This window comes from Brachionichthys hirsutus, chromosome 18 (assembly GCF_040956055.1).
Source record: "Brachionichthys hirsutus isolate HB-005 chromosome 18, CSIRO-AGI_Bhir_v1, whole genome shotgun sequence".
NCBI lineage: Eukaryota > Metazoa > Chordata > Actinopteri > Lophiiformes > Brachionichthyidae > Brachionichthys > Brachionichthys hirsutus.
In genome coordinates this window covers 11,404,383-11,430,616 of record NC_090914.1, presented here as the reverse complement: position 1 = coordinate 11,430,616, position 26,234 = coordinate 11,404,383, and the positions used below count along the sequence as shown (strand labels likewise).

Here is a 26,234-nt window from a genome sequence, read left to right as displayed (position 1 = left end):
TCCCGTTTTCACTGTTCACTTGAATTAAATTCATTTGTATTCCTGTTGGTGACGGATTATAAAACAAACTGAAGACAAATGCAAAATATAAAAAAAACCTTTAATTTGAAGGCAACTTCCTGTTCATATTTACATTTGATAACACAAAGAAACAATCCAGTCATTCAGTTCCCAGAATGCTTTGCATTGAGAGGCATGGCGGTGGGTGGAGCAGCAACCTTTACTCTGATGCGTCACTTTCCTTTTTCTTCTTGTTCTTTTTTTTGGAACTTCCAAGAACCTGTAGGACAAACGGATTTATTCAGTCTCCTTGGTAACGTTTTTATTTCCTAATCATTTCCTTTTCCCCTCACCTCCGTCTCAGGTTGCGCCGCTGTCTCCTCCTCTTCCTCCAGTTTGGCCTTCTTCTCTTTCTTTTTCTTCTTCTTCTTCTCCTTCACCCCTGACGTCGCTGCATCGGCGTCGCTGTCTGACGCTTCCCGCCTCCTCTGCAGAGATCAAAGATAATAGATTCTCATTTCGCCAATTCAACAAATCATACGAGAGCATAAATAACGACGGCTGCCCGACGAGCTCCCACCTTTGCTGAAGCTTCACACGGCTCCTCCTTCACCCTGGAGACGCTGTCAATCAAAATTAAGTTTGTTAAATGCCGTCACTTATGACGCACACACAGCAGGAAGTGAGCCCTGTCAGTGTGACATCACTTCCTGGCATCTCACCTGTAGTCCACGTACTGGTCCTTCCAGTCGGCCGGCGTGCTGCCGTTCGGCTTGCCGTGTTTGTCGAGGAGTCCTTTCTTGATCATCCCCTTCTTCTGACTTGCCTGATAAGCAGAAACTACTTAATACTAACAACTAATAATCAATCAGAAGTGATCAATAATTGCGGGCGTACCTTTGGCCCCAGACCCCACTTCCGGGGGTACGTATCCCTCTCCATGATCACCCTCTTGATCTTGGCCACAACGCCGTGGTCGCATGTGGAGATGACGGCCGTCGTCATGAGAGCGACAGCTGGAGGGGGCGGCGCCATTATTGTGTAATCAATAACATTCATCAATATATACGACATCCTGGAACCCTGATGCTGCGTGAGGCCATCAGATAGGGGTGATAGATAACACGTCACCAACGCCCAGAGAGCTACTGACACTCCTCAAATCATCACGTGGCCTCACCTGCACGCCAAGCACACGGGCTCACCTGTGCAGATGGCTTCCCCCTTGGTCGTTATGACGACGATGTCCTGGTTCAGCTCGATGCCGTCTTCGTACCTGAGGACGCCCGGCAGCATGATCTTCGCCCCGTAGCAGATGGCGTTCACCTGGAAACGACAGCGAGTAACGCGGGTGCGTTCGGACGGAACGCCGGCGCTCGTCTTAGACGCCCGAGGAAGACTCACGGCGCTGTCCTTCATCACCAGCCGCTTGTGAGAAATCAGCAGCTTCTCCAGAGGGAAGATGACCCTCCTCAGGTACGTCTCGTCTTTGTTGTGATCGAACTGCCACTGGGCGTCCATGACGTCGTGCATCGTCACCATGTGGTCCTAACGAAGAGCAGAGCGCATCACACACTGACGCCGTGATGTCACCGTGATGTCATCATGATGTCAGCAGCATCAAGGCGGCAGGTCACGGCGACCTGACGCGCGCCTCCGCCGCAGGTTCCTGTGTCAAAGTTTCATTGACAGACCTGCACCGAGCAGCAGGGCTGAACTCAACACTTTGAGGCCGGGGTCAAAGGTCAACAGGAAGCGATCACCCCACCTTCTCTCCCAGAACTCCCGAGCGGACCCTCCTCAGCTCCTGCATCTGACCCCCGACCCCGAGGACGAGACCCAGGTGAACACACAGCGTCCGGATGTAGGTCCCCGCCTCACAGCTGACCCAGAAGATGCCTGCCACACAGAACCATGTGACCGATGACATCACCGCGACACGGCAAACATGCTAGCCTTTAGCTCAAAGCGTTCTAATATCGATCGATTATCTCACCAAGCCTCCTCTCTGGGTCATATTCGATCAGTTTGCTCTCGTAGATCGTCCGAACTCTGAGCTGACGTTTAACGGCGGCGATCAGCGGCGGCCGTTGGAACAGAGCGCCCGTCAGCGTCTCCAGCGCCTGCAGACGAACGGTGAGGGAGGGTCATGTGACCGGCACGCAGCTCGTCATTAACGGTGTGTACATTTACACAGAATTTGACTCTGTAAATGTTAAACGTACCCGGGCCAGGGTGTGCTCGTTCTCTATGGCATTGTGCAGCCGAACGATCCCCACATACTCTTTACCTGCACGCACAGAGAGCAGTGAGGGGGGGCTGCTGGGTTTCAATGTGCCGACGTGCCTGCCAGCCGAGTGGAGACAGCATGGCGCTGTGTGTGTGTGTGTGTGTGTGCGCGCGCGTGTGTGTACCGGCGCTCTGCTGGGACTTGACCAAGCGCGTGGCTCGATCCACGCACACGATCAGACAGCCGGTGACCTTTGGGTCGAGGGTTCCGCTGTGACCCGTCTTCTCCACCCGCAGGATCCTCCTGATCCACGCCACGACCTCGTGGGAGGACGGGTTGGCCGGTTTGTCCAGGTTGATGAAGCCCGATCTGTAAACGCAGAAACGATGACGAGATGCTTCCGTGCAGACGCCGCCGAGTGCAGCTAGCATGTTAGCATAGCTCACCTGACATAATCCTGGATGTTCCTCTTCAGGGGGTTGCTGCCGCTCGGCAGGGGGGTGTAGTGAGCCGTCCGGATGTTCAGCTTGTCAAAATTCTGCAGGAAGTAAACATCAAAGTACTTTAATGACCTGTGGCTGACATTAATGTTGCTCTACAGCTGGAGGAGTTCTCGTAAGAAGGTTCCAATCCCGTTATTCACACACACAAGCTGCATTCGGTCTCAGGATGTGATCAGAGCAGATAATCGTCTCGGCGGCCGCCCGGTCTAATCCGTCTCCACGCAACTTGGCCTGTACCCCCGGCAGAACGCCGGGACGACAACCCACAATGCAGCGGAGGCTCCGCCCCCAGAACGGGGGCGGAAGCAGAGACTGCAACAAGACGACCGCTCGGAGAATGGATAAACTGGTTCATCACGTCACATCCCCTCGCTTCCCGGCCACACGCCGACAGAGGATTGGTTCGTCTTGATCACCAGGTAACCGGTGACCGGGTGACTGACCTTTAGTAACAAAGGCCACTGCGACGTGTCTAGAGAGGCGACTTTCGACTCCGGTTTGATGAAAAAGTCCCCGCTTTGCTGGATCTCCTGATGAGAGAGAGGAAACCATTTTAGTGTCCGTGAGAAGAACGTCATCCGGATTGAACTTTACTCACACCAACTTCTTCATGGCTGACTTTCTTTGACTTCCTCTTCTTCACTGACATCGCTAAAACAGCATAGAGAAGATACCTCGATTAAATGAAAAGCATTTGAATTACAGATCATCTCTTTCAACGTTCAGATTAAATGTGTGTTTTACGTCGTCTGAGGAGGAGAAGCAGCCCACGTGGCCTCCCAACACGTGGTTGTTAGCATCAGGTTAATACTTAATCAACGGGATGAACTTGTCACAAAAACACGTTGTTAGCAATGCTACTAATTTACTGATCGGATTGAATTCACCGATTACAGCAGTTGGCCTTTTGTGCTTCGTGGGCCTATTAACACACGTGGCTCCTGCGGGGCGCCGCGGGCAGGCCTTGTCCCGGTTATTAACGTCACTGCCCGCTGGGGCATCGAACATGTGTCCGGTTAGTAGACTTAAAGTAAGGCTTTACATCAGAAGTAACGCGTTATAGAAGAGATGGCTAGCTAAAATGTTTAAAACCCCCCTGGCGCCGTTTGGCGTCAAAGGTAACTGCGCACGATCGCTAGTTTATTACACATTAATAACAGATTAGCTTTCCGCAACGAAGTTCCGCTACACGTTGCGTCAATCTTTATAATCGATAAAAGTTTAGAAGTTTTAGGAGCATGGAGCACGCTTACCTTCTACATCCGCCATCTTGAAATAGTGAGAGAAGCTCACGCGCCGCGACTTTCTTCTTCTTCCTCCTCCTCCTCCTTCTTCTTCTACGAAATGTTCGTCGACGGTTGGAGCGCCCCTCACAGGTGGTAAAGGGTACTGTAGGTCAGATCCTCAGCTGGTTAGACCTCACCCATCGACATAAATCAAATCATTCACATCTTCAGAGATCAAAATAGAAGGAAATCCAACAGAGATGAATATAAAATCACTAATATGTGCAAAAGGAAGGAAAGAATGAGAAGGAAAATAAATATACAGTTAAATTCAAAATAAATTACAAACAAGGGGTTTGGGAAACGTTTATTTGCATGGGGCTTTCCTCAGCGCTCTTTCCACGACCCGTCCCACCTGTACCTGTTCTGGGGAACGCTCCTCAGAGGGTCTCTCTGATTGGTCGGCTGTTAAATTCCAAGCCCCGCCCCCTGCCACGGCAGCTCGTCGGCGTCTCCTTCCAGTCCGCCGGTAGCGGCTCGTCTTTCGTCTTCAGACAAGTCGCTCCCGTCTTGTCTTTCGTGCGTTTCTAACGGAACGCGTCTTTTACTCTCGTTACCGGGCTGTCCGGCGCTACTTGACGTCCGGCCATGAGTTCGTACCGGGACCGCTTCGTGGCTCTGCTCCACCAGAAGAACTTTGTGACCGACCAGCTGGCGACGCTGGAAGCCCGGACGGGGGTCCAGAGGGAGTACCTCGCCGTGGGTGAGTAACGGGAACATTTAGAGTAACGTTCCTGGGGGGTAACGAAAGGGCTGGGGTTTTAACTTCACCTTTAGATGGCAGACCGACCAATTATCTCTTGAAGCTGTAATACATGCTACTGTGTGACTGTACTTGTACTGTAATACATGCTACTGTGTGACTGTACTTGTACTGTAATACATGCTACTGTGTGACTGTACTTGTACTGTAATACATTCTACTGTGTGACTGTACTTGCACTGTAATACATTCTACTGTGTGACTGTACTTGTACTGTAATACATTCTACTGTGTGACTGTACTTGGACGCTAACATTCTATCCAATAATTATATTCATCACCATCACCCGTTACATGAGTATCCGATTACTCGGTGTGGTTTCACGTCACGTGACGCCGGTAGCGGCTCGAGGCTGAATACCAAAGTTCACCCACCGGTGAAATATCCTCTCATTGATTTTTATATTAAATTCACAAATATTTGTCACGTGATTATTTACTTTCTTATTTTATTATTTGTTTGCCACAAACATGCACAGAAATAGAAACAGGAAGAAAACAAGAAAGGAAGTAAACAAAGTATGTGCAGGTATGCAGGAAGTGACGTTTTCTTCACACCTTGATCAGTGATGATTAAATCAGGAATAAACTTGCACCTCTCGTACGGCCCCGCCTGGTGGTCGCGGCTTGTAATGACGTCACGCGGCTAACCGTGTGACTTCGGTGCCTTCCGGCTCCACGAAGCTCGTGATCCTGAATCGATCTGATTGGCTGATTGGTGGCTGCCGAGGAACGCTGCTTGCGTCCAGACGCACCGAACTGGCTCCCTGAACAAACAGTCAGGTGGAACCGGGTGCAAGCTCCGGGGCAGATGATTATTGCCCCTCCTGTCGTCTTTGGGGCGAGACTTTCGTGCGTGAACTCTGATCACGTCTGCAGGACGGCCTCTGTTGCTTCACGGTGACGTCACCCTGAACTCTGCCCTGATCCAGGGCCGAACGGCGGCGTCCTTTAACCCTTTAACTGTTCGTTCGCCAGTGAGAGATGTCTGCTCGTGAAACTGGAACTTCAGTAGCGACAGGGAAGATGAGGCTAAAGACTGTAAAGTCTTCATCAGCCTGCGTGGATCTTCTGTTTACCCTGCATGGGCACAAAGCCAGGGCTCTAAAGCCCCAGGATGCGATGCCTCCATCAAGCCGGCCGGTTTTTCCGGTTTTACCTGAGTTGAAATTTGATCGGATGCTGGGATCAACGTTTATCTGCGCCGGGATAAAGGGGGGAACGGGCTCTGTGGTGAAATCCAGAATGAAGAGATGGAAACCTTTGAGAATCACGCACCATGAAGCATGAACACGCTACAATGGCTAGCAGGCTGCTAGCATCTCTCAAAGTCGACTTGAGCGGTTAAAAATGTTTGTCAACAAGTGACAAAGATCAACAACAACACGTAGAAGTATTGACACGGACTAAATAAATAAGACCTGCTTCAGATTAAAAGGTGAAACTGAATATTTGAGATGCTAATGGTTTTTATTGTCAGATTAGTCAATCATAATGAATGTTGGATTATTGATGACATGATGAGTGGCGTATAAATACACACGTCCATTCGCTGTAGCGCTGTGGGGGCGGAGCCTATGGGCCCTCCTGCTGTGAGACGACAGGCTGAATATTACGACACCTTAAAGTAAGCGATGGAGTATTTGACATCCTGGTCCTGATCCTGATCCTGGTTCTGTTTTCCGCTGCAGCTTGACTTTAGCAGGATCTGGATAACCTGTGGCTCCTCCTCCCTCTGCAGGTTTCCTCGGTGTTGTCACGCTCTACCTCGTCTTCGGATACGGCGCGTCGCTGCTTTGCAACCTGATTGGCTTCACGTATCCGGCTTATTTCTCGTATGTATCTATTATTAATCTGTGTTCAATGAAAAAGCAGGAAGTATTAGAAATAACTGCTGAACTTTAGGAGTCGATGACTTTGTGCGGGTGAAGCGATCTTTCCACGCAGCAAAGATGATTGTAATGAAACGTGTCCCCCTCATTCAGCATCAAGGCCATCGAGAGCAGCAACAAGGAGGACGACACGCAGTGGCTCACCTACTGGGTCGTCTACGGACTCTTCGGCATCGCCGAGGCGTTCTCCGACGTCTTCCTCTCCTGGTTCCCTTTTTACTATATAAGCAAGGTAGGTTGACCTTCAGTTGGTCTGGGGCTTTAACTTTTATTTTTAATCACTGTACCTGCATAAAGATGTCGCCTGTATTTGTTCTGATTTCACTGAGCCCAGTTTAACCTCTAGCTGTCCGACAGCGCCGTCTTGTGGACACTTGTTGCATCGCGCCGTCTGCTGATGGGGAGCTGAAACTGATTCAATCAGGACAGGGGTCGGATCTATATTCTAGGGACAGCTTTTCGCGGAGTCACGTGACGCGGGTCAGCCTATCAGGGGGCTGCTGTTGCTTGTGAGCTCTGCTTCCTGTCTCCTCAGTGTGTGTTCCTGATCTGGTGCATGGCCCCCGTCTCCTGGAACGGCTCCTCGGTCTTGTACAATCGTGTGATCCGGCCGTTTTTCCTGAAACACGAGTCCGCCATGGACAGCGTGGTCAACGATCTGACTTCCAAGGCCAAGGATATAACCGGCGCCATCACAAAGGAGGGTGGGTGGCATAGCGGCTAGAAGTCCTTTGTCTCAAACACGACAGCCAAACGCAGAACTGTGAGGAGAACCGGCTCGAGTCTTCCTTCCTCTGCTTTGCTCCATCAGCTGTTAACCGGACCCTGAACCACGACAAGGACCAGTGAGAGCCGGCGGAGGGCCGTGTGTCGTTTACCCCCCCCCCCCCAAAGGATGATGATTACCAGCTCTCCCGCCATGCTGCGAACTGAAGCTTCACTGTTCTTAAGATAGATCTGCTTGTTCCCGCCATCGGTTTGCGGTTGTCGTCGGTGCCGAACAGTCGGACCCGCTCCGACTGTGCCCTGTATCGTTGTAACGTGACCGTGTGCCTGCGGGTTTCCTTCACTCTCCTGATGGATTCATTCTCTGAGCCGTTCGTAGCAGGAAGTTCAGGCTACGATAATAACTCTTAAAGCCTTTTCTAACCGATAATTAAACGAACTATTTAACGCTGATGTCTTCTTTGTCCTGCGTGTCAAACGGCTCATAAACCCTTTTTAGGCTCAAATGAAGCTTCTCTCTTTTGTGGACCGTTTGTGTCTTTCGCGTCTTAATTTATGATAATAAAGAACTGGATTCTGAACGAACCCGTGATTCCGGTTACTGTCTCTATAGTCCCCCCGGTTGATCTCTTGACCTCCAGCTCGGAGTACATTTCCCAGCATTCAGGCAGCGTAACTACCCACTCTAGTTCTTTGGCCCCTTGTTCACGCCCGAGGGCCCCTGAAAGGACGGCCTTTGTGTCGGTGCGGTGGATGGGAAACGCTGGAAATGGCAGCCGGTGCGGTGTTGACGGCGCTGCGGGGAGAGGAAGGCAGCCATCCGGTAAGGTCTGGTTTGAAGACGAGTCTGAGCGTTGGGCGTGGTCCCGCCCCTCCCTGGAAGCCGATGGTTTATTGATCTAACACCATTTATTGGGTTCAGTCACTGTCTAAATCAATAGATATATGGATTGATGCATATCAGTGGGCTGCTGATTATATGTCCTGGTTTATCGTCTGTGTGAACTTTTATCACATATGTGTACTCTATATCTATACTGTGTAGCCTAAAGTATCCATGTAATACTATACAATATATAGTATACAATATAATACTGTATGCTACTATTTAGTACTGTATAATAAGTGTATACTACCGTATATTAATAATATAGTACTACTAATAATACTGCTGATACTATTAATTCTATAATACTACAAATACTTCATTTTAATACTGTATACTGCTGTAATATTGTGTAACAATGTTTACTACGGTATATACTATATAATATTGTATAATATTGTGTATTACTCTATGGTACTATATATTAGTGTATTCTGCATTGTATAACACTGTATAATACTATTTAAGCTGAAGCTGAGAATACTGTATAATATTGTGTATTACTCTATGGTACTATATATTAGTGTATCCTGCATTGTATAACACTGTATAATACTATTCAAGCTGAAGCTGAGAATACTGTATAATATTGTGTATTACTCTATAGTACTATATACTCCTGTGTACTACTGTATAGTAATGCACAGTACTATATACTACTGTATAGTATTGTATTCTCCTGTCTAGCGCTGTGGACGCCTGTCGCTGTCCGTGGTGCTGATCCCGGATCAGCACCACGGACAGCGACAGGCGTCAGCGCTATAGGTTTATACAACAAACCTTCACTAACAAAAACTCACAGTATTCTTTCGTGTACTTCCACTACATATATCTAATCCACGCCGCGTGCTTTACCTGAAAGTATTCTAAACATGAACTGAAACTCGTTTTAGTCGCTTTGACGGTAAACATCAGTTTTCGGTATTTGTTTGTCTCCGGTTAAATTCGTCTAAATATTTATTTCTACTTCGGTCACGTTTTATGATTGTGAATATAAATGACGTTAACGTGACGCACGAGGACCGGTGTCGATATTCAATATTCAGTATGTTCCAAATAACGGGTTCTGGTTTTCTTCAGATTAAAGTTATTTTAAAAATCCGTGATCAAATCCAGAATCAACGATTCGGTAAACCAGAAACGGATCGATGCTCGTCGGGCGTCCAGCCACGAAGAGGCGCGTGAACCGAGAAGTGTGGACGGAGACGGGAATCGGTAGCACCTCCCACGTCCTATCTCCGGAGAACGGCAGCGAGAGAGACAGTCTTCAGTGGTCGCTGGACACCGGGACACCGGGACGCACGAGCTCGACGCGAACACAATAAGATGCTTTTAGACGCGTCCGGCGCTTGTCTTTCATCCATCTGAACCGAGGACGCGGCCGACGCGGAGCTCTACGTCACACCAGGTAGGGGATGCCGCCCGTTCCGTGGACGGGAGACGGTGGCGGAGCCGGGGTCGGTCCGCCCGCCCGCCTGGCGGAGGAGCGCACACGCACGACTCCTGCTGCCCGCGGCCAGGACGGGACGTCATTGTCGGGGTTCTATCGCGGTGGCACTGCGCACATTTCCGTTTGATCATCCCGGTTTGTAGCCTTTAAACCCGCACAGACATGTTTAGCGGGAGGGAGGGGGGGGGGGGGGGGGGGGGGCTGCGTCGACAATGGAATGATTGCACTGCTGCGAGATGGCGATCCGCAGGTTTTTATGAATGAACCGGGTCGGTAATGGCGTTGCGCACCGATTGCCTTTTGCGTCCAACCCTTCTTCTCTACCAACGACACGCACGTCGACGTCACACCACAGCTACCATATTGACGCCAGCGTGACGCATAAAGCCCGGTGTCTGTGGCGAATCACGCGGCTCACCCTCCATCCTCGTTTCGTTGCGGGGACGAGGCCCGCACTGCACGCAAGAGGAGCCGTGAATCACTCGGGCCTTCTGGACGCTTGTGATGCATGTGACTCAACTTCCTGTGTGCGTTGAACACTTCCACGTCTCGAGTGTGATCGTGCGTGGTGGGGGCTGCAGGGATGCATGACCGTAATCCGGTACTTAAGCTTTGGAGTGCGGTTGAGCGCAGCATAGGGACGCACATGTTACAGCAGGCGTGGGTCGGTCCAGGATGGAGGATGGGTGGGCCATCCCATAATAGTAGGATCAGAGGCTTCTGTAACATCCAACAACATCTTTTGTGTGTTTTTCTGACATGATTTACTCTTTTTCATGAACTCGAGGCTGTGATTCAGGGAGACCACGTGATCCTGTCGTTCAGGTTTATTACAAATAATTATTACGTTTATAAAAAAAACCCAATCAAATCAATGAAAGACAGAGAGGAGACAAATAGCAACAACAAAATAAGAAGAATACAACCTAAATAAGTATTAATAAGAGGTATTAGAGATTTAAACATGAATCAATTAAATTACAATTAATATAAAATTACTGTAGAAAATAAATACTGTTAAGCTCAAATAAGTATGAATAATAAGTATTACATACATTAAAATACAATAATACATTGAAAAAAATTTATTAACAATTATACTAGTCACTTAAACAAATCAATATTTTTACATTTCAAATGTATTTTATAAAATACAATATATTAAGTATATGTTTTGTTGCGGAGCCCCAGACTCCTGCCTTTTTTCAATCATTTTATTCATTTATTCTATTTCAAGCATCTTTACGGTTTAATATTTGCAGCCTATTAATTTATTCTCATTATTTCTTATGAAAATATTGATTTAACTACGTGTTAAACTGAAGTCCTGAATGAGGACTTTGCTCGTGCATATTGAGTTCTGATCAGGCGTCGCCTCGTCTTCCTGCACGCGTTCCTAGTTTTGTGCTTTTTTGTTTCACACTTGATTTTATTGAAAGGAAACATTAGACAAAGCTTCGACGGCGCCAGCTCAGCTGCCGTTTGTCTCCTGATGGAATCAGCGTGACTTTCGAGCTTCAGTCGGTTGAATGTTCGTCTCTGTCTTCATGACGTCTGGCTGCAGCATCGCTGATGAGCTCCTCTGAGCTATGAATAGCAACACGCTGCATAACCTGCGCTTCAACACAGGAACAGATCAATGCTAAAGCGTTTTAGCCGGACCCAACTGCTCATCTGACAGCTTGTCCATATTAGGCAGTGTTTTTGAACACATCCAATCAAAGGCCAGGACGACTCTTCTGCTCGTTTTGCACCTTTTGACCTCTGGGTTATCCTGCTTTGTATTTGGGACGCCAGCGTCCACCTTTAAATCTGTTTCACCTCAAGATGAGAAAGAAAACTGAAAGTTCACAACTTCCTTTAATCCCAGTTGCATCATGGGATGCCTGGGGCTGGGATTCCATGTTGATTCTGTTTCCACCCATCTGTGCTGTCAGGATCAAACGATTGAGTCAATCCAACCCTGGCAGCATCTGTCGCCGTAGGCAACCTCTGCATCACCCAGCACCGGCCTGTAATTAGTGCTCCAGTCGGGTCAGGAACCTCCACCACGCCAAGAATAGAGAAATGAATCTGAATTTGCTCCGCAGGTCTGAAAACAAACACATCATTTCTCTGTTGAAAGGGTTCTATGTATTACTATACAGTAGTATACTCTGCTATTGTCTTCATAGCAGGGTCTTATGGAGAAGCCATATGGGGCAATCCCAGGGTCCCTGGGTCACGCTACGCTAACGCTCAGCGCTAACACATCTAGCTGGCTGCAGAAGCTGCTGCAATTGATCGTCTAGTTATCTGTTTGAGGTCCAAATTAAGCTGCAACATATACACATAAATGTTCCACATCTCCTACCTGGGCTTGGGAAGTCCAACTATTAAGACATTTAAACTGAGAATGGGTTCAACCTTCTTCTTGCCGTAGGGCTCGGCTGCTGTGATCGTCTGCTGTTGGTGTGAATCCACACACCGCCTTAGCTGCATGGAGTGTGTGTTCGTGTGTGTGTGTGTTAGACTGTCCAGGAGATTGCAGCTCTGTGGGCTCGGCTTAGCGGCTGATCATTGAGCTTAACCTCCTCCGTGCTCCTGGGCTGCCCCACATTGACCCAATTCCCAGGACTTAGGTTAGCAGCAGTCCTTCTGTCAGACTCCATGCAGCTCCTGGAGCACGCTGAGGCCCTCTGATGCTGCACATCACGTTGACTCAGCATGCTAGGATGCTAACCGTGCGCCACAGGAACATCAGCATGCTGGGATGCTAACCGTGCACAAATTTCAGGCTCCAGTTAGTTAGAATATTTAACCCCCCCCCCCCCCACACACACACACACACACACTTTCTGACAGTCTGGCAGACGCGTTGTGCAGTTTTTAGACATTGTGACGTGTGTGTGTGTGTTGCAGAATAGCCACACGTTATCCTCGCCGCCATCCGTTAAATCCCGGTCAGAAACCGGGCTGCTCTGCGTCGTGTTTGATGGTTAACGCGCCTCCTTTGTGCTGCTGAATAAATGGCTCTAGAGAGAAATCATGTGCATATTTCGCTAAAGGTGACATTTCGTGGCTCTCCCGGTGAAATCCGTCAACGGAGAGGCTGCGTTTCATCTCCTCCTGACGGGCCAAAGCGATCTGCTAATGGAACTTGGCTGCGCTTCCGCAGATGAATTCAGTGTACCATTAATTCATTAAGAACTGCAGAGCTCTTATTCTGAATTAAACAAGAGGTGGTGGGGGGGGGGGGGGGCTCGCGTCAAGGACGAACAGCAAAGAAGCGGAAACGTGACGCGTGCGTCAGGATGGCGCGTAATAGCTGTTGACGTGGGTTAATTTAGGTGAAAGAGCGCAGGCTTGGATGAGCAAAGGAACAACAGGCACCAAAGAGAGTCCGGACTGACTGACAGGGCCCAGATAGACGAGCCCCATCCATCAGAACCGAGGAGGAGGAGTGGGAGGTTAACTAAAAGATGCATACATCTTCAGTTTAAACGGGTTAGCTCCAGCGCAGACGCGAAATACATTTTTCAAGGTGTGGAATCTTTATTTTCTCCAGTTCCGTAGTCATTTTTTTAAAGCATGACGCAGTTTCTGCTCTGGTAACAAAATGAATTAGACTGGACAAGAAATCATTGTCTACGTTTATTTGTAGCACAGAAACTGCACGATTATTAAACTATTTTATTTTTTATAGATGACATGAAGCTCCTTGGCCTCGGCACGCTTCTCTCTATCCATCATCTCAGCTAAAACAGATCCAGAATCCGGCTGAGTCCGAATTTAGCTGTTAAAGAGGCGGATATTCTTCATTATTCAAACATTTCCTTTGGAGATCCAACCGTCACCAAAACCCAACTCCACATCCTGTTGAGTCCTGTTTCTGCTCCAAGTGGCGGGAAGTGGTATTACAGCGGAAGTAGGTCTAATTGAATCGTTGGACACCTTTCCTCACTATTTCCTCTGCTTTCCATGATGAGCAGACGACAACGCTGCAACTTCCCGTGTGTGTTTGTGTATAAAACAGACTCCCTACAGCCGTCCTATAAGACTCAGCAGGCTCTTTGTGAACGCCATTCATCCCTGACGTTATCTGGAACCTATAGCGACGCAATTGCAGGACCCGTCTCAGTCAATAGGCTCCAGCGGTTCCACTGTGACAGAAATCCACTTATTCCATCTGGTATTGATGTCAATTTACGGATTCATCAGCAGGGGGGCCCAGAGAGGAGCACACGATCACATCCCAATAAGACCTTAAAGCACATTTAGAGCCACAGCAGATAAATAAAGCATCAGATGTAGGAGACACAGGAGAGCTAAGAGATAACAGAAGATCAAGTGTGAGGAGTTTTATTGTAGAATATTTATCATGCAATGTGGAGGTGGCGTTGTTGCCTCACTGCTAAAAGGTTCAAATCCATCCTAAGGAGCCGGGACGTTCTGTCTGCATGGGTTCTGTTAGATATTTTGTGCCTGCCGTGATGAAATAAGTAAAGACTGATTACTGGAGAGCAGCCTGGGAAAAGGAATCAGGATCGGATGTAGATGCATATTATTCACCAGACCAAACCCTCTCAACCTTTATGGGTGTGGAAAGCTCCACCTCCTGCAGGAAGATATAAGTATTCAGGGTTCTTGTGTCTATCAGCCACTTATAGTCGCTCAGCCTGTGAAACTATCTACCTCCAACGCGTTGCAAATTTCTTATCAATAAAAAAGCAGACGACTGGACTGTCTTGGTCCTCGTTTCTTTTTCGTTCCACGCTGCAGAAATCTACACTGGCGAACTCCAAATCGCCCTGAGGTGTGGTCAACAGCGACCGAAACAGGGAACTGAAAGAAGCCACAAATATTGAGGGCTCTGTTCTGATGGTGAAGGTAACCAGGTGAGTTGAGCTCATGTTGTTTCTGCTGCTGGAACTCTTCCGCTCTTTTTTGGGGTCTCATCTGAGAAACGGCGACTCTGCAAATAGCATTGATTAGAAAAGCGTCTGCGTCAGGTGGAATACTTGGAGCCTGGCCAGCCTCATCCGCTCTAATTTGTACTCTGGCTCATGGTCAGACCACGAGGACAGTTTGAGTGCTTTCTCGCCCGCCGGTCGGTCCCATCAGCAGCACCCCCCCGCCTGCTTTGTAGCTGCTGACAGCTCACTCGCTAAAATCCCTCTAAAACTCATCTTTGCTAATATTATCCTGCACTTCTGTTTCTCCCTCACCCCCCCCCCGTCCGTCCCCCTGCCATGCCCCCCTGCTCATCAACAGGTGTAACACTGTCTTAAGCCTCAGGGGGGCAGAATGCCAGAGCAGAGTAACGACTATCGCGTGGTGGTGTTTGGAGCCGGGGGAGTAGGGAAGAGCTCCCTGGTCCTGCGCTTCGTGAAGGGCACCTTCAGGGACACCTACATCCCCACAGTGGAGGACACCTACCGCCAGGTGATCAGCTGCGACAAGAGCGTGTGCACCCTCCAGATCACAGACACGACCGGGAGCCACCAATTCCCGGCCATGCAGCGCCTGTCCATCTCCAAAGGTCACGCCTTCATCCTGGTCTACTCCATCACCAGCAAACAATCCCTGGAGGAGCTCAAACCCATCTACCAACAGGTGGGGAGGATGGCTTTATGTTTGTGTTCAGGGATCTCCATGGCAACCTGTTTGAACCCACAAATGGGTTTAATGTTAAAATGTAATATTTGTTCCTGACCTCATTCTGGATCAGAACCAGAAGACGTGTTTCATGATGGTTCATATCGGACCCCTTTATGACTGGGATGTTTGGGGAGTGAATTTACAAGATAGGACTTTTTTTAAAGCCTCCATTATAAGTAAATGGGAAAATCCAGACGGGTATCTGGATCTGTCTCAGAATTTAGATCCATTTTAGACCCATCTTCAGATTTTCCCCCCATCAAGATCCATCCAGCAGTTTTTCCATGGTCCTGCTAAAAACAGACAAACGCTGTTAAAAACAGAAGCTCCTTATTGGAGGTAATGACTTTAATTTGAATTGTGCATGAAAATGTAGCACAAAACTGTTCAAAGACAAACATGTTCCTGCATTAAACATCCAAATGGCTGATTATTCTGTTTTTTATCCATACCCCCAAAGTACTATTGATTAATTAATGGAAAAAGGCTGCAGAGCTTAATAACCTCTTCCCCTGCTGCAGGTCTTGGCCATAAAGGGGAACGTCGAGTCCATCCCCATCATGCTTGTGGGGAACAAAAGTGATGAGACCCAGCGGGAGGTGGAGACCAAAGATGGGGAGGCCCAGGCCACCCAGTGGAAGTGCGCCTTCATGGAGACGTCGGCCAAGACCAATCACAACGTGACGGAGCTCTTCCAGGAGCTCCTCAACCTGGACAAGAAGAGGAACATGAGCCTCAACATCGACGGCAAACGCTCGGGGAAGCAGTCCCGCGCAGAGAGACTGAAGGGGAAATGCGTTGTGATGTAAACCCCGGAGCTGGGGTAGCTGGAGGGAGGAGGAGGAGAGAGGAAGTAGAGAGACGCGCGAGATGCTTCACTCAAAGCAAAACGTCTGGAAGACGCCAGGAATCTCATCATCCTCATCTTCCTCTGTTTGGCGGGTGCGTTTACGGAACGCCACTCAGACGTTCATTTGAAAACTCACAGGATTTCGGTTTTGAACTTTATCCATGTGCATCCGGCTAAAAGCAGCGTTGGGGGGTGGGAGGGGGTTGACGGAGCGCCGAAAGCAATCAGGTTCCTCCAGAAGGAAACTGCGCGTGCGTGCGTCGGCTTTTTGCGAAACCCATGCGCCATCCTCCCTCACCTCGACACGCAGCCACCCATCGCATAGCCCTGCTACAGCAGATAAAGGTTAGTGAAGATTACTCATCCAGCACACGCACCGAGCTGGAAGCACAGGACCCCCAATGCCGTCCACGCCGCGTCCCAGAGGAGACTCCGATGTACATAAGCGCGGGATGTTTAAAGATGTTCCAGCCATTCCACGCATTCTCCGCGCAGACTCCTCCATCGGCTGCAGGAATCCGCTCGTCCCGAAGAAAACTTTCTTTCCTTTCTCAAGCTTTTGTGTTTAAGACTCATCTGTGGATTTGAAGTGGAGGGTGGAGCGCGCACGCAACAATCCTTTTAAACGTCATCAGGATGAATTAAACGTGGGAACAGATGAAGAAGATGAAGAAGTCTGCCTTGTCTGAAGATGACTCTCTGGGACACTCATCCTGCATGGGGTGAGCTGGAAGTGGGTGATTTTGGGCTCGGCTTCAGAATGTGACTTTGTTTTTGGCACTTTTCTTAAGCCTTTTTTTTTCGTCTTTTCTTTTTTTCTGACACAATTTTTATTGAAAAGCTAAAAGCTAAGTTATAAACCATCCACAGAAAAAAAAAGCACATGGAGGAAGTTAAAGGAAGCGACGGTTGGATGCAAAAATGATGGAAATCGGCCATTCCGTTTCCGCTTTCGTCGGTCACGCGACCTCTCAAGCTCATTCACGCAGGTTTCTGTAAATAGGACATGGGCTGTGGGTCGCGCACGTAAATATAAATCCATTCATGTAACAAGCGTCAAGTCAAATGTAAATCCGAGCAACACAGTTTACCGATAGGAAGAACATGCGGCCCTCACATTGCACTTTAGACCACAAACACACACACAAATGTAATTGATCATATTTGTTTGCCTATATTGTGTATTAAAGATCTCCACTTAACATTAAATATATCTTATATGTCCAAAGTGCATGTACACGCCCTTATTTCCCAGCAGCTCTGAGTATTAGTCAGGACAGCCAAAAGCACAAGACTTTTTTACCAACAAATCTATTTGTACATGAACTTTCTTCTTTCGTTTCTTTCCTCAGCACAGAGGAACAATTCCATCACGACTAGGTGTAGCTCTGCGTCATGACGCAGGTGTGAAGCGTTTCCTTTGTGTGGTTCATGGCACAATGAGGTTGAGGTTCTGCTGAACGACAGGGATATCGGGTTCGCTGAACGTAGGGGTGACGTCGCCACAACGGGATCGCCCATCTCTCTCCGGCGTTTCTGGCAAATAGGGGTGAAGGATGGTTAAAAAAAAAAGAACAGGTGATGAAGAAAAAAGCACAGCAACAGTTTCCATCCGGTTCCTTCTGTCTGCCGCAGAATCAACAACTGACTTTAGGGCGATGTTTTACTTGAAGGCCGGCGTATTAATCAGCATCAATTATAAGCATCATGCAAAATGTCCCTCCGGCATCGCCCACATAGCAACTGTTATGGGCTCGTTGTAAATATGCATATAGTTGAATGAAATGTTCCTAAGAGCCTCGAGTAAGATTTTACCCAAGTGAGGGAAAACTTTGCCCACTTGCTGACCTCGAGGGAAATGTTGCAGTAGGAGGCTCGATGTTGCTGTGTACTGTAATATTATATTGTATTTGTTGCATCCCCTGCGGATCGATCAGACAAATAATAGCCAATGTGGATATGTAACCACAGGATCCACTCCACAGCTGTCACCGTTCGTATTTTATTTTGAAATCCAACTGAATCCACATTCATCGATGTGTCCTCTTCTGCACCTGTTTGGGACTGGACGCCAGATCCCCTCTCCCCCTCCAATCCAATCAATTTATATTTTTTAAATAACAACAACAATCCCTATTTGAAGTCGTCTTGGTTTGTTTTAGCCTGAAGGATGGAGTGATTTCTAACATCGGCTCCCTGAACAAAGCTGGAACGGTTCTGGTCTGATGTGACCAGCAGCCCCCCCCCCCCCCCCCCTCATATAGATATCAGCTCGACGCCCCTGGCTGCCGGATTCGAACGCATGTTTGTTCAATCAGTCGTTCTGCTGACGTGCGCCGCCGTCGTTTGTGTTCCTGCGTGGAATATGATCCAGCAGGGAGGGAGGGGGCAATGAGGCGGCGTGGATGGAAGCAGGAGAGAGAGGGAGCTGATCTATTAATAGAAATGAAACGTGGCCCCGTGTAGGATCCGATTACGTGCGTGTGGGCAGGCGTGCGTGAGGGAATATGTGGCGTTTTTGGTTTGTGCCCTTTCACGGCGCGTCTCGTCTCATCCGTCAATGACGCACATTCACTGCTGCTGCCCCGCGCGTACGTGCGTGCGTGTTTGTGTGAGCGTGAACGCGTCTGGAGTCGTGCTCGTGCGCAGTCATCTTACCATTTGCATTTGATCACTCCGGTCTTCCCGCGTGTTTGTTTGCGTGATGCCGTTGCGTCATCCTGTCAGATGTTTGCAGCTTCCCGCAGACACATTCTGTATGTGAGTCATTTATTCTAACACCTCCGCACACACGCGCACGCAACCACACGCATATAAATCAGGCAGAAGCACGGACACACACACACACAGGCTTGCTGTTTCAGACATCAGCATCTGTAGTTTCTTTCATTTTCACCCTCATTTGTGTGTTTTTTTTGTGCGTGGGTGTTTTTGTGAGGCTGCAAAAGCCAATCCTGCTCACGTCTGATTGTAGATAAGTGTAAATAGGACCTCCTATTTAGACTGACAGAGCGCAGAGGAGGCCGAAAAGTCCAGTTTTCCAGCTGTCATCAAGTCATTAAAAGTTTGAATTTTCTGGGCAACAAACATCCAATTGACTTTGAAAGAGGGAATCTACGGAGAGCCAAAGTGGACAATATCAGTTGATTAACTAAACTGTAGTTGTGGACAAACGACGCAAACGACGCAGGATTGACTGGATGGTTTATTTAGCTGTTTTTGGGTTGATTCAAACTTCCAAACCGGTCGTGATGCTGGACTCTTGTGCAGCAGGGAAAACCTGGATTGCAAATGTTCTTCCGGCAGGATGGCTAAAACGACCCCGAGAGGCTGTAACCCAGGGCAGGCAGTAAGCTATATAAAGGTTTTAGTTTCTAGTCTTGTCATGGGACACCCCCAAACCCGTTCCCCCCCATCGAGGGCAGATAACGGTCCTGTAAAGGGGGAAGGCATCCCTGTGCCCCTGTTGTTTTTGGCTTAGCCCTTTACTGCCTCAGACTCTGAGGTGATGTTTGTGTGGCTGGGGCACGAGGCGGGGCACTTAGACTGTGGTGATGTCGTCCGGTTCTATCCTGTTGCCCCTCATTCATGCACGTTCCAGCCAGCATGAGAACAAGGACACAAACTGTGAATCATCTTTGTGTTTTTCACATGAACTCCTCAGCAGCATTCACAGCTTCGCTCTTTGCCAACGGTTCATTCGTTTTAAGCATTCACTGGTTTTCTATTATTTTTTTATTCTGTTGTGACTTTTTTCATTTATAATTTATGATGTACAGATATTTATTCTAGCAATAGTCTTCCTATTAAGATATACTGTGCTGATGCATCCTCTGAATAACTGAAAATAACATATATAGATGATAATAATAATCCAATCTGCAAAATGATTTTCCTAATAAAAACGTGAACCGAGAAGCGTTTCTCTCTTTTGTCCGAGTTGCTCCTTACACGGCTGTGATGGTTTTATTTCCTTCATAACTCAAATGCATCCTCGTAATACGGGGGCAGCCGTTATCTTATTCTATACTGTAACACAAAGAGAGAAGAGTGAGCGCTGCTAGCTCACAGTCTGCCACCCCTCCTCTCACTCTCACTTCTCTCTTAACCCTCACATCTACTGGGGATGCTATGCCTGGTGCGGTTGCCATGGAGACCTAGTGACGTTGACAACGGTTGTCGCATCATGTGACTCTGGTGGGGAGGGAAGAGATGCCTCGAGACAGGCGGAGGTCTCCCAGGCTGCTGGCGGCGAGTATTACAACGCAAAGAGACAAGAAGTCTCTGCCCCAAGGTCGCCGTGGCAACCCCTCCGCTGGGATGATGGGCATGTAAATACACAGCATCAAGGTCCAAGACAAGCCTCAGTGGGGGAAAGAGAAGCCTGTGTGGGTGGGATGGATGGATGGGGGGGGGGGGGGGGGGTCTGAGGGATCCAGACCTCCATTCACCACAGAGACACCGCCCTGAGCCAATCAGCACGCAGCACCTGTGAGTGGCGGTGTGGGTTAGGGTCGGCTGAAGCAGAGGAGGCCTGCCAGAGTCGACCCACACCTCCACGGAAATGATGGATGCTAATGCTGGGTCAACAGCGCCACCTGGTGCCAGCGGACAGGTGTGCAATAAAGCTGCAGGTGGAGGGTCTGACGTCATTCCTGTGTTCTTTAACCCAGTTTACACAGAGATCCCATGAGCTACAGACCTTTAGCATGTAGCTATATATACAGCTGCTATCTGCTGCCAGCTGGAGGCACTGGAGCCGCTCCCTTCGCATCTGATTGGTTTTAAATTCAGGCATGGTGGTTCCATTATCTTCCTCCAGCTTTAAAGAGGAATAAACTTTAACCACAGGTTCAAGTTGTGTTTGAGTTGAGAGTTAAATTCATGCAAAGCTTGAATCATAAAACAAGCTATCCAGAAGAGACGGAAGAAACACGCACTGAAATCTTTCAAAGCACAGAATCCATCAGCGAATCTTACAAAAAGAACTGTTAGAGCCATAAAGGGAGACTTTTCAGATGTAACAGGGTCATTTGAATAAATTAAAATAAATTATGTTTATTTGCCTGGAATCGGAACCAGAATTATTATTTCCATTATTTATGGATGAGCGTTGATCCTTCTACTGGGAGAATGAAAACATTTACGACTTGAGATACAATAAACATGTTTTTATATGTTTTGGTGAACAATCGAATTTGGAAGCGTTTTATTCGTGCAGTATATTTGTGTGTATTTGTGTGTATTTATCTCCTGTTTTTCAAGGATTGGCACCATTTGCTCGACATGCATGGGTTAAAGGTGCCGTCACGGGTTCGGGAGGGGGAGAGGAGTGGACAGACAAGGAACGGAGGGGGAGGCGTTTGGTTCGGTAAAGACGGGGAGTGAACGCGCAGAGAGGGCGAGAAACCAGCGGATCTGTCCCTTTAAATCACCGATCCGGCGCGTTCGGAGGTGAGTTCGGAGATATTTGGGCATTTTCTCCCGGTGTTTAATATTTCTAACGCGTCCGTGCGCCTCGACGACGAGGCCGGCTGCTCCATCGGTGTCACGAATCCGGTTTCCCAAAGCCCCTTACCGGCAGGACTGGCGACACGGTCAGCGGACTGACGTGAGGACTCCCGAGCCACCGGATCCAAAAAACACCCCGGTGGTTTTATCCTGAGTCAGGCATTAAGCGTGCGCTGCAGGCGTGTGCCCGTCGCCGCTGGATTGGCTCGTTATCGGCTACCGGAGGCTGTTCTCTCACAAATGTCACCACCCTGCTCTCACGGTTAACGGCCAGGCCTGTTTACAGACCCGAAGCGCTCCAGTCGGGGGGCTCTGCCTTTACGCGCAAGGTCTGCATGCGCGTACGCGTGTGAGTGTGCGCGGATAGCCGTGAGAGTGCGGACACGCTGTTCTATCCAGCAAAATGCCCGCATTGTATGGAGGAGCGAGGGGGGGCTGCGTGGCTCCGAGCCGCGGGCCCGATCGGCGCTCAGGAGAACGGGATCAATAAGATTGAGGGCCGACCCGGTTCCGGTGGTTGATTTGTGGACCCGGGGAGTCGGGGATCGAACATTTGCTGCGTCTGTGGGGGTCGGAGAGGAGACTTGTGACCGTCGGGGGGTTGAGGTGGTTTTAACGAATGCGCCATAGCAGAGGGTTTAAAAGTCAAGAGGCTAAAGAAGTCCAAGCTCTGAGCTCAGGGGGACACCGAAGGTGCGAAAGTTTTATGGTTCTAGCTGGGACAGGTCCCTGCCGCGGGTTTGACGCGTGCACGCATCTGTTGCTGATTGTAAACTCGACAGGTAAGCGCGTGCGTGAAATGACCTCCATGAGCTTTTCACGTTCTGTCTATTAGAAGTTATAGTTTCATAGTCGCGGGTGTTAATGGGCCGAACCGACACTGGTTTCATTGTGTCCTGATCCTCATCTCTCTGAGACATGTTGTATATTTAACGTGAATGGATTCATTGATGTGTGTGTGTGTGTGTGCGTGTGCAGACACACACTCAATTAATAGACCTAATTCCAGACATGATTCTGGGAGCTGCTCCACAGTAGGAGTAATTAAAACAGGATTTCCTCCTGGGGGGGCGCAGACAGAGGCCCCCACTGAGAGGCCACACTCCTGATGATGCGTGGAGGACAAAGGGAGATTTAAAAGTGTTTTAATGTCCCGACAAATGCATGAAAATACTTGTTTATTCAAGTTGGTACTGTTTAAATAAAGATTTGACTCTTTCAAACAGCAGTAATCATCACAGGCTCTTTTTTCAGAGCCCAGTCCATTTGAAGGCAGCCGCCCTCCACCTGTGGATCAACGTGGGACCTGTTCACGCCGCGTCACGCTCGTGTTCATCAGCCAGGTAACGCTAGGGTCTCCACACCTGTGATAATACGCAGAAGGTTCGACTGGCAGACAAGAGGCTTCAGATGCTTTTAAAATAGTCCAGCGCCATCTTTAAAAATCACACATTTTACTCTTACAAGTCCACAAGTCAACGCAGTTCCCAGACATTGACATGAAATATCTGACAGTCTTTAGTCAAAATGGAAAACGGGTGCAGGACGAAACTAAGTTAAAGTAAGTTCCGAGTCAATCTACAGTACTATATACTTTTACTGTGTAGAGCGAAGTACTGCACAATAGCATGTATCAAAACGTTTCAGTTTGATTTTGCAATGTCAAAGAAACTGACTTTTGTCAATTACATTGAAAAGTAATATTGTTTTCTCCAACTTTATTATGTAGCGGCCTTTTGCTTCCTGTATTTAATAATTTTCTACCACATTGTGAAGCAGGGCTTCTTAAAACTGTACTCGTGTTGGTGGCGATGCGCGCTAGCGTGGCCCCTCTCAGACTCCTCCTGCTCAGCTTTGATGAAACCTTCCACCATTAAAGGCGGAGTAAACCTCTAACGCTCCGTCCTCCAGTCTTCTCCGGTGTTGCTGCAGTCTGATGGATCAGCATGTCTACCACTAATAACATCGCCCAGGCCAGGAAACTAGTGGAGCAGCTGCGGATCGAAGCCGGGATTGAGCGTATTAAGGTAAGGTGATAATTGTATGTGTGAAACTGATTTGATTATTCTCTCCCCTGCCTTTTCCTTTATCCATACTAAATCTAACCTCCCTTTCGTCCCCCCCACCCCCCACCTTGGCATCCCCCACCTGTCTCCCGCCTCCGGACCAGGTGTCTAAAGCAGCAGCAGAGCTGATGAGCTACTGTGAGCAGCACGCTCGGAGCGACCCTCTTCTGGTTGGGGTTCCCACCTCGGAAAACCCCTTCAAAGACAAGAAACCATGCATCATCCTATAGCTCCGCCCTGTTCCTCCTGCACACACAGTAACGTACATACAGACGCACACTCCCCTCAGAACAGACCCATTCAAACACAGACACTCTCTTATAGAAACACACTCGTGAAATTACCACTGGAAAAGTGCCATACCCCTGAGCTGCCGCTAGGGGGCAGGTATTTCGTACTGGCAGTGGTTGAGATCAGTATCTCTGAGTAAGATCCGAGGTGCTTCGTTAATATTCATGTACGCTGGTAAATTAACAACATGCATCATCTCAGTTTAAAGACAAAGGGATTTGGACATTATTGACCTTTTAGGCGACCATGATTTGTTTCTTTCGTTCATGAAATCAAAGGTTGGGGAAAGGACGGACAGCAGGGCCATAGGCGAGGAGTGGAAGGATGCATGTGGGCGACAAAACAGAACCGTGCCAAACACGAAATGGTGTCCCGTTAAAAGCTCTGTTATTATAAAGGTAGGGTTCTAAATCACAGCAGGTTCGGAGCGAGTGGCTGAAGCCTAGTCCTTTTTCTCGGGCTAGCATGTTCCCACTCAAACCTGGCTGAACGGTCCTTCTCTGCCTGTGGCCTCACTATGGCTGTCTGCAGCCTTTGGCCAAACCTCCACCTGTGCCAACATGTCCAGAAAGTCGTCTTCAGGTGCAGACCTGCGGCCACGGCGTCCGCTGCAGCTCATTCTGGCTGCCGCCGGTCGAATTCGTCGCCTAGGCTGACATCAGATCTGTATCTTTGAGGGGGACGTGGTGAACTGCTCTATACAGAACTCGAGCTATTAACCCAGGACGTTTACCGCGTTTTTCTTAAGAATTGTTTTTGAAATTAATGTATGTTTTGATATTTTGTTGAAGCATTCCTTAACAGATTAAGACAATGTACATTTTCTTCTAGCTGTTTTTCTTTTGACGTAGGTGTAACCCCTGGCTGATCAGGTCTGCCGGTAACTGCTAATGGAACAGGAGATCCGGTTCTGGGATCTCTACTGTACATCTAGCATCTCTGTGCTTTACCCCGAGACGGCGAGACCGACTGAGAAGTCTCAAAGTAAAGGCCCGTCTTTTGTTCTGGCCTCAATTCGGATGAGAATAAACGCGACCTCGTTAAAGCGTCGGGTCTCCCCGATAGAGCTGGTTTGAGCTCCGTAAGGGTCCCTCCTTTTTCTGAATGCTTCTCCTCTCTGAAAAAAACATTAAAAAAAATTGAAGTCAAGGGAAACAAATTGACCGTGTAAACTTTCTTTCAGATACGTGCAGAAGCGATAAGTTGAAGAGTAGCCGTTTTGGGTTTAATCTTTTGAGTTTCTTCTTTCTATTGAGTCCATGGATCCCGGTCAGTCCAGTGTTTGTGAGATACAAAATCTGAACACCCAGTCCTTCTCTGTGAATGTTTTTTCTTCTTCTGTTCCATCAGGATCATGTCTGTCTTTAAGTATTACTGTATAGGGTTTTTCTGTCAGGTTTTAGATGCCTGAGAAATCAGAGGATGGTTGAACAACCGATAAAAATACAAACACCTGAGGGATGCGTTAAAACAAACAAGCAGCGGACCTAAAGTGGCTCAAACCAACTTAGTGGTCTCTCCTTGGACACCGTAGCACATTTTCCTCAAGTGTTGGCGAAGAAACAGGCAGCAAGGACAACATGCACCCAGGAGACAACGCATGCACGTCGTCGTGCATCGCGTTCGACAGTTAATTGCTGACAGAAAGGAGCTTAGTATTTTGATTTGAGGGTTTGGGCGAGGCTTTTTTGAGGAGTGGCATGGAGTGATAGAGCTGGGCGGGGTCTTCATGGTGGGGCGTATGGACTGTCAGGGTGGGTGACCCCGCTGGGCCAATAGGAGCCACCTGCTGCTCAGATGGTTGGGAGTCGGGGAGGTGAGATTTTCTTTGTATCCTGATGGGTAAAAAAAAAGTAGACTCAATTTGTTCTGGCATTTATCCCCTTTTCTTGTCTACGCAGTAAATATGAAACTACAGCGAGCTACATGTTAGCTTAGCTTCCCTAAATGACACAAACAGCTGACAAGCTCTGCCCGCCTGCTGGAAATTAACATGTTTTGTTAGGAAGTGTGCAAAAGTTGTAATTTGTTTACTTGTGAAGAATTTGTTAAGCTACTTTCACTATTGTTTCAATTCAATTCAGTTTTATTTATACAGCGCCAGATCACTTTTTTTTTATTATGACTGTCACTCACTGAA

At 48.3% G+C, this 26,234-nt stretch overlaps 4 protein-coding genes and 1 non-coding gene across 6 annotated transcripts; 3 read left to right on the top strand and 2 right to left on the bottom strand.

Moving 5' to 3' along the window:
* Nucleotides 1-81: 81 nt before the first annotated feature.
* dkc1 (dyskeratosis congenita 1, dyskerin) lies at nucleotides 82-4,002 on the bottom strand. Its single transcript, XM_068751840.1, has 15 exons — nucleotides 3,987-4,002; nucleotides 3,332-3,384; nucleotides 3,177-3,263; nucleotides 2,677-2,768; nucleotides 2,415-2,599; nucleotides 2,226-2,290; nucleotides 1,997-2,123; nucleotides 1,769-1,899; nucleotides 1,405-1,548; nucleotides 1,206-1,326; nucleotides 898-1,016; nucleotides 723-826; nucleotides 581-623; nucleotides 354-488; nucleotides 82-280 (listed from the first exon to the last, which is right to left on the bottom strand). Exons 1-15 carry the CDS (start codon nucleotides 4,000-4,002, stop codon nucleotides 221-223), a joined length of 1,482 nt encoding a protein of 493 aa, XP_068607941.1. The 3' UTR covers nucleotides 82-220.
* LOC137908111 (small nucleolar RNA SNORD83) lies at nucleotides 1,098-1,175 on the bottom strand. Its single transcript, XR_011105957.1, has one exon. It is a non-coding gene; the product is annotated as a small nucleolar RNA SNORD83 (small nucleolar RNA).
* A 506-nt stretch (nucleotides 4,003-4,508) lies between the features above and the next one.
* On the top strand, nucleotides 4,509-7,976 carry zgc:101744 (Receptor expression-enhancing protein 6-like). The gene is made up of 5 exons (XM_068751857.1): nucleotides 4,509-4,722; nucleotides 6,524-6,617; nucleotides 6,768-6,906; nucleotides 7,210-7,378; nucleotides 7,486-7,976. The coding sequence occupies exons 1-5, from the start codon at nucleotides 4,608-4,610 to the stop codon at nucleotides 7,521-7,523; spliced, it is 555 nt and encodes a 184-aa protein (XP_068607958.1). The 5' UTR covers nucleotides 4,509-4,607; the 3' UTR covers nucleotides 7,524-7,976.
* Nucleotides 7,977-14,599: 6,623 nt separating this feature from the next.
* Nucleotides 14,600-24,046, top strand: LOC137907517 (guanine nucleotide-binding protein G(I)/G(S)/G(O) subunit gamma-7). Of its 2 annotated transcripts, XM_068751861.1 has the most exons (4): nucleotides 21,605-21,680; nucleotides 22,992-23,080; nucleotides 23,649-23,764; nucleotides 23,908-24,046. In XM_068751861.1, exons 3-4 carry the CDS (start codon nucleotides 23,684-23,686, stop codon nucleotides 24,031-24,033), a joined length of 207 nt encoding a protein of 68 aa, XP_068607962.1. In that variant the 5' UTR covers nucleotides 21,605-21,680; nucleotides 22,992-23,080; nucleotides 23,649-23,683; the 3' UTR covers nucleotides 24,034-24,046. The 2 variants fall into 2 exon arrangements, with proteins under 2 accessions (XP_068607963.1, XP_068607962.1); XM_068751862.1 differs by lacking the exons at nucleotides 21,605-21,680; nucleotides 22,992-23,080 and adding an exon at nucleotides 14,600-14,613 and having other exon boundaries at nucleotides 23,683-23,764; nucleotides 23,908-24,033.
* On the top strand, nucleotides 15,023-16,185 carry diras1b (DIRAS family, GTP-binding RAS-like 1b). Its single transcript, XM_068751856.1, has 2 exons — nucleotides 15,023-15,331; nucleotides 15,898-16,185. The coding sequence occupies exons 1-2, from the start codon at nucleotides 15,023-15,025 to the stop codon at nucleotides 16,183-16,185; spliced, it is 597 nt and encodes a 198-aa protein (XP_068607957.1).
* Nucleotides 24,047-26,234: the final 2,188 nt, after the last annotated feature.